General features: G+C 33.2%; 1 protein-coding gene across 1 annotated transcript; it reads left to right on the forward strand.

The window, feature by feature from the left end:
• The first annotated feature begins 3,298 nt into the window (after positions 1-3,298).
• Positions 3,299-4,387, forward strand: LOC142612994 (uncharacterized). Its single transcript, XM_075785170.1, has one exon. The coding sequence runs from the start codon at positions 3,365-3,367 to the stop codon at positions 4,205-4,207; it is 843 nt and encodes a 280-aa protein (XP_075641285.1). The 5' UTR covers positions 3,299-3,364; the 3' UTR covers positions 4,208-4,387.
• Positions 4,388-10,386: the final 5,999 nt, after the last annotated feature.

Raw genomic sequence — 10,386 nt, forward strand, 5'->3', positions numbered from 1 at the left:
GTATAGCAACTTTGTTATCGTGTGTTTTTTGTGAAATAAGTTGGCAAAATGAGTTTTTAGCAATTATACCTCCTTTGTTGAGAATGCTCTAAGTCACATAGTGGTCATATTGTTACCTAACCCTACTAGCTCTAGATCTACCGGTCATATCGTTCGTAATAATGGTGCACTTTGTAGTGATAAGATTCCTTTTTCTTTTCTTTTCTTTTTTTCTTTTTTTTGCAATTAACCAACTCTTGCTTTCTATTTGTTTCGACAATAATGTTTATTAGAAAATAAGTCATTTTTCAGAAATTATTTTCTATAAACTATTTCATTTTCTTATGTTTGATAGCAACCTTAAATGAGTTGAAAAAAAATCTCCTAATGTTCCTTATTTAGTTTGCTGTGAGATTGAGTTGTTTTTTAAAAAATTTAATGGAAAAAAATCCCTAAAAATAAGCCATAACTTTTCTATTGACCAAAGATAGTATTTCAATGACTCATTTTTTCTGACACTACCAAACACTGGAAATCACAAAAATCTATCTTTACATAAAATTTTTCATCAAAACAAACCAGAACGTTGAATAGTTAAAAATTAAACTTAAGAGATTAACTGGTCAAATGTCTTGTCATCAAATTCTATTGTATCTATCCAAAAAATAAAAACTACAATGGAAGGAAAAAAATTTTAAGTACTGAATAGTTTACATTCACATTATATTTTGTGAAGTATAAAAATGTATCGACACTAAGGACAGAAAACAAATTATAGTTTACATTCACTTGTATTTTGTATATATGTCAATTAATACTTTCTGATTAGTTGTTTGTTATGTTATTTATTACTTAACTTAATTTAGAATTAATATTGTTTTCAATCTTTTATTTTGATAATCCTAACTTCTCTACCACTTAGATCTTTGGTTGGTTCTCTAGTGTTAGGGTCTGTTTGGTCAAGAAAAAAAAAGTAGAGAGAAGAGAGGAAAGAAGAAAAAGTAGTGAGAAAAAGTGTGTTTGATGCTGGAGGAAAGAGGGGGAGTGAAAAAGGCATGGGGGAGGGAGCGAATTTGATGGGAAATTACTCATCTACTCTCTCCCTATTCATCGTTGTAGCCCTTTTTTTCTTTTTTGTTTTATCTTTTTCATGTCTATATATTATGTTTAGGTTTTTTATCTAAACTTTTAGTTTTTTTTTCCTTATATATATTTTTGGGTAAATTGCAAATTACACCCCTAAAGTTTGGAGTTGACTAGATTTTACACAAAATTTTGATTTTACACCCTGAAATTTGGTTCCGTTAGCAATTCACCCCCCACAGTTAATTTCTACGGTTAAATGACATATCATTATGTTGATGTGTTTTATTTTTGCCAAATTAACCCCTAAAGTTACATTGTTTAAGTGATGACCAAGTGGAGAGCTAGCACAATCAAAAGTACGTCACTTTAGGCCTAAAATTAAAACACATTACTCTAATTTAAATGACACCGATCAGGCCAAATATCATAAATAAAACAGAAACAATAACTCCACGAACCCAGAGAACCCAAGCCGACTTTTCTTCAATCTGATCAACAAGTCTCGTTGATTGCTAAAACATGTTTAGGACACGACAAAGTTACCAAAGGTGAGCAAAAGTGAGCAAATGGTTATGAAGAAAGGCCATGAAAAGAGGGAAATTCTCATTAGGGTCTATAATAAGAAAGACTCGTACATGAAAGAATTGAAGAGGTGATGAAATGAATGGTGGGTTCAAGAGAGAAAAGGCCCATGGAGCATGACCTTATCTTTGGCCTGTAGCTAGAGTGGTGGCCAACCAAAACCCACCTAGGTTTGGCACGGGACCACAAGTGAAAGTTTGTGTGACTTTGGGGTAGAAAATAGAAACAATAGCAAAAGGCAAAAGGCAAGATAAGAAGGAGAGCGATTGAGAGAGAGAAATTAGATTGTTTTTGCTAGGAGAGATTCATCAAGAGTTTAGAGAGAAGAGCCATCGTCAAAGAAAAACACGTATTTGTTCCTGTGTACCGTTTGGTGTGTAGTGTCTTGTGTTATAATGCATGTATTTGTGTCGCCTTTTTTATTTTAAATCTTGATGATGGTCGTCGCCGCCAAGGCCGCTTGGAGCCTTTGCTGCCGCCGATGGTCTTCTAAGTTCACACGAGCCGAGGGGATTGGATAAGGGAGATCATTGGGTTCGTTGGGTTATGGTTTCTATTTTTTTTATTTATGATATTTGGCCTGAATAGTGTTGTTTAAGCTAGAGTAATGTGTTTTAAGTTCTTGAAACGACATAGTTTTGATTGTGCCAAGTTTTCCACTTGATCATCACTTAAACAGCCTAGTTTTGGGGCTGACTTGGAAAAAATAAAACATATCAGCATGATGATGTATCACTTAATAGTAGAAACTAACCATGGAAGATAAATTGCTAATGGAACCAAATTTCAGAGTATAAAATCAAGCTTATGAAACTCTAGGGTATAAATACAATCAACTCCAAACTTCAAAAGTGTAATCTGCAATTGATCCTATATTTTCTATCTTAATATTATGGGTATTGGAGTATATTTACACAATTTACATTTTTTATCTTCTCATTTTTCTTTTCTACCAAATAAAAGAATTTTCTATCCATCTACTTTTCCACCTTTCAACCAAATATCATGAGAGAAAACTAAAATTTCTTTTATCCCTCACTTTTCTATACCTCTCTATTTTCTATCCCTCCACTTATCTATCTTCCAACCAAATAAAGCCTTAGTTCCACCAAATAATATCAGTAAGTCAAGATGGTAAACAAATTCATTATGCTTGACCCAAAACTAATGCAAACCCATGTCTTTTATTTAGGAGTTCAGTTTTTATGTTAAAACAGTCTATGTGATAGTTTTGATAGGAGCAAAAGCACAGGTTTTTAATATATAGAAGATTCAAAGTGTTCGAATTGTAGGTTCCAACAAACCTCCTTTAGGTTTTTGTAGTTTTCTCTATAAAAAAATGGATGGCAATGAAAATAAAATTATCCTATATAGTTATCGGAGATATGTAATAATATAAATCGTTAGAGAAAATATACAAACATTCTCCAAAAATATTAGAAAGGAAAAGTTAGGTTTAGGCAAAACTGGGTTTCTTAAGCTTACCTTGATGTGGAGGACAGCATACACACACTAGTGAGTGTAACAAGTCTTGATAGTGAGTTTCTTAATGTAGCATGTGTGTGTATTCTGGACCACATTATGTGACAACCATCTTCTCTTTTGCAAGTGCTCCAACCACTATGTCCGTAAATGCACTTTTTGAACCCCATTCTACTCCTATATATATCATCCTTCCCATGGATTTGAAGCAATTGTGGGATTCAAACACATTCACATGTCAACATACAAAGTTCTTAGTGTGTTTTTCTTTCTATTATTGGTTGTAGGTATTTGTTCTGCAACTAGAGTCCTCATTGGAAATGTTGCAGGAGGTTATGGTGGAGCTGTAGGTGAACATGGTGTTGTTGGCTATGGAAGTGGTGGTGCTGGTGGTGGTGGAGAAGGTGGTGGAATGAGCTATGGAGGTGCTGGGGAACATGGTGGAGGATATGGTGGTGGTGGCGGTGGTGGACATGGGGCAGGATATGGTGGTGGAGGAGCTGGATATGGAAGTGGTGGTGGTGAAGGAGGTGGTGCTGGATATGGAGCTGGTGGAGAACATAGGGCAGGATATGGTGGTGGCGGTGGAGGAGGAAAAGGCGGTGGAGGCGGCGGTGCAGGAGGAGAGCACGGTTCTGGTTATGGAGGTGGTGAAGGAGGAGGTAGCGGATATGGAGCAGGTTGTGAACATGGAATAGGATATGGTGGTGGTGGAGGAAAAGGCGGTGGTGGAGGCGTCGGATATGGTGCAGGGGGAGAGCATGGTGCTGGTTATGGAGGTGGTGAAGGAGGAGGTCATGGTGGTGGCTATGGCGGTGGAGGCGAGCATGGCGCTGGCTATGGAGGAGGAGGTGGTGGTGGGAGTGGTGGTGGCGGCGGTGGTGTAGGCTATGGTGTTGGTGGAGCACATGGTGGTGGATATGGCAGTGGTGGAGGAGCTGGTGGAGGCAGCGGCTATGGTGGTGGTGGTGGTTCTGGTGGTGGAAGCGGCTATGGTGGTGGAGGTGAACATGGGGCAGGATATGGAGTAGGTGGTGGGAGTGGTGAAGGTGGTGGCCATGGTGGCTATATCCCTTGAAAATACAACTATCAAACTACCTCTAAAGGAAACTTCTTACCCATGATATTCATGAATAAGATTAATTAGGGTAGGAGGAAGCTTATAACTTATATAATTTTATTTTTTTTGTGGGGCTATAACTTATATAATTAAGTATTGTAATATGCCATATAGGTGCTCTTAAAAAATTTCCATATACATGTGTGTGTGTGTTTTTTTTTTTTTTTAAATTCCATATTTAATATCGCATTCATGATTTTCTTGTTACTTAATTATGGCTTATTTAAATAATAAAAATTCTAAGATAGTTCTTGTTCCTAAATGGGTTTGGCTAGTGTTTAGAGAGTTACGTCATTACGTGCATGAAAATAATATAATGGGCTAACTGACATGAAATCACGTAATATTTTGGCAAAATCAAATTAACTCCAAAAAGTAGAATTGCTTCAGACTTTCATGATATTGTGACTCCATTTGCTCTTGGCTAAAGTTTTCACTGAATAATTATCTAAGCTAATAATTGTGACTTCCCTCAACATTTTTTTTTAGTGTTAAAAGGCTAAAATTATTATCAGATTTACGACAAAATATGTTTACAAATTAATATATATAGCAATAATTGTAATTATATATAATTACAATTATTGCTATATATATTAATCATATATCAAATAAAATCATTAATTTTTCTTTTCATGTATTTAGCTTTTTGTCATGTATTTAGCTTTAACAATGATTCTAAAAAAATAAAAAATAAAAAGCTTTAACAATAAATACCAATTTATAAGATTATTATAGAATAATTTGCATTAGCTTCAACAATAATATTTTGATCTATTTGTCATTTGTTACTCGCAAACTCTGCAACTTAATTAATGCACTACACATAGAGACAATTTAATTAGAGGTCTATTTCATTTATATCGTGTGTACGTATCAATAATTTCATAATTATAGTTTTTTTTTTTCCCTTATCCAAATAAATGTCAAAAATCTAACCGCTATAAATAATTTTTACTATATGATTTAAAATTTATAGCCTCCGATCTCGTTCATCATAAGAATTCTTCTTTTCTATCATACTAAGACATAAAATAAAAAAAATAAAAATAAAAATAAAAAGACATCATTGGAAAGTGACAAGTGACAAGGGTTTGAGGGTCACTATTCCCAAACACTTATTCGCGAAGGATTGGGTTTGTTCCCTTCTTCTGAGTGCGGATTTGTATGCGCATGCAAAGTGAATATTTGTCCCCCTTCAGCCGATCACACAAAGTGCATTTGTCTCTTCGTTGTGGAGTTTGTATAAATGACACAACCATGACCTCATGAGCAAGATGGCCCAGCAATGCAAGCACCTATGTGAAAGATGCATTTATACAAGGGGACGCACAACTTTGACCTCGATCGATATGAGTTATTATGTGAAAAAGAAACATTTCAAAGGATTTAAATCCTAAAAGTTTATAGTTGATTACAAAACAAGTAATGGCCCTGGACGTTAAGTACCAAAGATATCATCAAATTTTAAATCAATTAAATGGTTACTTGGCATAAAATTGGAGCGTAATTAGATTTTAATTTGGATTCTTGATTGTTCTTTCATTTTAATATATTATTATATATGGTATCACTGCTTTTTTTTTCAAATCTCTTTTTGAGAAAATTGTTTTACTATGATATTTCTACCGGAAACGACTTTGTCAAAGCGAAGCCAAACCCCAACACAAAAGTACAAAACAAAATAGCAGAAGGCATGCCAGAAAATTGAATTATTAATTTATTACAATAGTAGTACAAAGCCATGTTATGTTATGATCTCCTTGCACGAGAAATTATGCTGGCAATAATTTATAACAGCTTTTTCAAATCTTCTACCCTCTGTCTCACAATAGATTGCCATCAACAAGAAAAACTTCCTTTCAAATCTTCATCCTGTTTTTTCTTGAGTTTTTCTTTCTCAAGAATTTCCTTAATTCAATCCTTTAGAAATGATGAGTCGTGGAGTGGGTACTAATGAGGCTGGTGATTCTCCTGGAAAATTATCAATCATAGGCCGGCCTCTAATCATGTCAACCTCTCCCTCTTCGTTCATCATCACCATATTACATGGAATTCTTTCGGCATAAAATTTTCTATTCTTTCTGTGATGTCTGTAACCATGGAACGCAAAGCAATGAACTTCAAATTAGGGTAAAAAATGAAGGAAGCCTAACACTCCTTTTAAGGGCAGAGTTTACTTCTAATAAATCAGTTTGGAAGAGTAAATTCTTTTACCTCATATTAAAAATATTGTGGAAATTAAACTAATAATCTATGTTTATAGTTAGCCGCATAACTTATATAATGAGTCATGTAATGTGTTTAAAATTTAATAAGTTATACGATTTAAAACACACGGATGATTTTATGAACCGCCATAAAATATTAGAAGCGATTTCTTCAAATCAATTTGGAAGAAAAATTTTATCCTCTGTTTAATGTAAAGTAAAATTTCATTCTAATTGTAAAAATAGGTTTTTAATAAATATCAAATACGTTCTTGTGCCCATTTTGAATTTGCACTAGCTAGCCTACCTATCGAACACCACCCATGTCGCATGAAGACCTGTGATTTGCTCGACCACCAATAGTCGCAAGGGATAACCCATTACAACCTCCTTTTGTGGAACGACCTACATGGCATGTTGCATAGATTGACATTCTTCAAAATTAAGTATAATATTCATAAAGAACTGATCTTTCAAATGTAAGTAGCCGTAGAACTAACAAGAATAACAACAACAACAACGAAGAACAATATATAAAAGCAAAAATTTTCAAGAGCGTAAGAGTTGCCAATACCCCATATTTCTGCAAAGTTCTACGACTGCTTGAAGCTTTTGATACTTGACATCATTCCGCAGCTCTCTTTTCTCTTTTATAAGAAGTAAGTCTTTCAATTCCAACATCCAAACATCAAGCCATGTCTTGGAAGAGACTACAAAATCCCAAGTAAATTAACAAACTGTTAGAGATAATGTATTTGTGGGTTATGTAATGGCCCGAGTTTCAATTGTAATGTAGCGTACATCTTTCTTTTTTTTAGATACTATGGCCCTGTTTGGTGAGCAAGTTTTAACACACTTTTTCACATTTTAAACAACCTTACACACATTTCAACACACTTTTTCACTCATATGTATATCAAAAACACCCAAACAACATTACCCAAACTCCTCTACCAAACCGGCCCTATATATTTTATTTTTATAGTTGGGCCTCCTTCCGAAACCTTAGGCCCCTTCTCCTTGATAAGCCTAGCTAGCCTCACTCAAATAGCAACTATCCAACCCAAAAACTTAACAAAAACAATAAAAGCATTCTCAATAGTGATTGTATTTTAGCAACAAAAAAAAAAACATATTAACACCAAAGAACCAAAAAAATCATGTGTTATTAGATAAACTAAAGCTAAATTTTTTGCAACTATAGTAAACTAGTATAAATACCAATTGACTATAGCAAGTTGTTAAAAATAAAATTAAATATATTATTAAGATTATATCTTTTCCTTCAATTAAAAAACTCAAATTATCTTTCTTCATTTATTATTTTAATGAGTTGTTAATATTATTCTAAATAAAGTAATAAAAAAATAGAACATTTGATATTGGGTGTATTGTAAAGTGAGGTGGTAAAATAAATAAAGTAACTTGTTGAGGTGCTAAAAGCTAAAATTTTTAGCATCATCACTGTGAATGCTTTAACCTCAACCAAAAAAAATATCCTAGCTAGCCTAGTATTAAAAAAATACATTATTTTTTCTTTTTGTCTTTGTTGGTAAATGATTGCATCTTAATGTATTTAGAAACAAAGATTTTGTGTATTTATAATTTGTTAATACTATATTGATGCCTATTTGGAGTTTTTTTTTCTTTATACTCCAGCCCCCCGGTAATTTAAATCCTGGGTCTGTCCTTGCCATAGATGCAAAGTGGATGACTTTTTGGAGTTTTTTTTTTCTTTATATTCCAGCCCCCTCTAGTTTAAAATCCTAGGTCTGTTCCTGCCATGGACGTAGAGCATCAAATCGAACCACATAACACTTGTGTACTCTCTTTCCTTCTCTCTCTTGCTTCTGCAAACTGCAATTTTCTATTTCTCCTTTATTTTTAACACAAACTAAACAAAGTAACATTTAAGGAGATAAGCATCGCTCATTGAAATGAATCATTTTGCATAAATATGTATGATAGATGAAAGATACACTTACGCGGAATGTAAAGCCATGGCATGATGCCAAGAAGAGTGACGATACAACGTTCCTCGATAACAATCTTGAGGGCCCATTCTAAAGGCTCAGTTGTGAACTCTTGCATCCCATCCATCACTATGACCACATTTTTAGAAGACTTTGGTGTCTCCTGCAGTTTAATATCCTCTGCCAGTGTCATATTCTTTAAGAAAGGCCTACACAAGTACTTCTTGTTCTTACCACGTTCCTAAAGAAACAATCTTATTGCTAACCTAGCTACTTTGACGACATGTTGATTGTTTGTGTCTATCCAAAAGTTCAATATAGAAAGGTAGAGAAAGGAAAAGGGATTGATAGAAAGCCATTTTAATCCTTAAATAAGTGGTTCCTCTTTGTCTCGAGGGAAAAATCAATATGGGGTCGGCTGATATATACAAACAAGAATGTGCATTGTTTACGCATTGACATAAACAAAGCTTCTTCTCTTGTGGGGAAATTATATAATATGACGAGTAATTTAGATTGATCTCTCCAAGACTCAAAATGATAATCTCTAGATGTTCTTACAAAACAATCAAGATGAAAGCGTCATTAGCTTTCATATATATATATATATATATATATATATATATATATATATATATATATATATATAAAATTTTAAAATTTAAATAAATAAATTAAAGGAATCAGGATACATTAGTCAAAATTAGTCCCGTATATATAATTCTAGAATTTAAATAAATAAATAAATAAGCAATAACATCACTGGCAACATTTCAAAATTTATCCATTTAGAACAGCTTTTTTTTTTTTTAGAATAATAACAACAACAACAAATGTTTTCTGCATTCAAATATGTTTCGAAATATATATATATATTCCAAGGCGAGTTTGGTGCATATCTAGAGAGTGACAAGGAAAAGCCATGCAAGCAAAAAGCACGTGTTGAGAAGATATATATATATAAGGATATAACACCTTGGATTAATCCAAGTGATATCTTAATAACCTGTTGGACACTATTTGGATACCAATTAATGTAAAAGCTTTAAACTATGAATTGGAACCTCTCTCTCTCTCTCTCTCTCTCTCTCTCTCTCTCTCTCCACATATATATATAGTCAAAACTCAGAAAAAATCCAATAAAATTTTAACTACATTCTCAATTTTATGCCACATGTCCAATCAAAATTTAAATTTTGTACCAAGTAAATTATTGAGTATAAAAATTAAAGAATTCAAATCCAATTAGATTCTAGTTATGATTATTTTTAATTGTACTCATGCATATGCACGTAATTACATACTAATTATGTTATAAAAAAAATTACATTGGCCTTTCTTAAGGTCTCTGGAACTGAAACTTTACTCCCAATTTCAACTAAAATGGCAGTGAGTTTCAAAGACTAATTTTGACTTAACATCTTCTACCCAAAAAAGAAAAAAAAAATTGACTTAACATAATTAACTAATCTAACCTTGATCAAGTAATAACGTTCTTATTTTACCTTTATCTTATCAATGAAAACAACATTTTACCCTTTTTTTACACTCCTCTCTAGAACAATATTTTGCCCCTGTAAAGTCATTGAAGTTTCCATAATACCCATGGGTTATCATTGAAATCTACAGATTGCCTGAGTCTTTTCTTTCTTTCTTTTTTCCTTCTCTTTTTCTTCATTCCTCTTTTCTTTTTCTTCGGTCATGTAGTTTGCTAGAAATAATTATGGGTGGCCGGTTGCTTTTGGGTAAAGGCACTTCATGGGTTCACAGTGACAATTCACAGTAATAATTAGGGCTAAAAATTAGCTGAGCCTTCAAGTATTAAAATTCAAACTTTTTCATTTAAATTTGTTTTGAACACAAGTCGAGTTTAAGCTCATTGCCAAATTAATAAGATTACATATTCAAATTTAATTTATTTTCTTTTTGAACATGTTCAACCTTGTTCATGAGC

The sequence above is a fragment of the Castanea sativa genome, chromosome 10 (genome assembly GCF_040712315.1).
Source record: "Castanea sativa cultivar Marrone di Chiusa Pesio chromosome 10, ASM4071231v1".
NCBI lineage: Eukaryota > Viridiplantae > Streptophyta > Magnoliopsida > Fagales > Fagaceae > Castanea > Castanea sativa.

Bases quoted from the DNA above. Each gene is read 5' to 3' on its own strand.
- LOC142612994 (XM_075785170.1), top strand. From the start codon at position 3,365: ATGTCAACATACAAAGTTCTTAGTGTGTTTTTCTTTCTATTATTGGTT.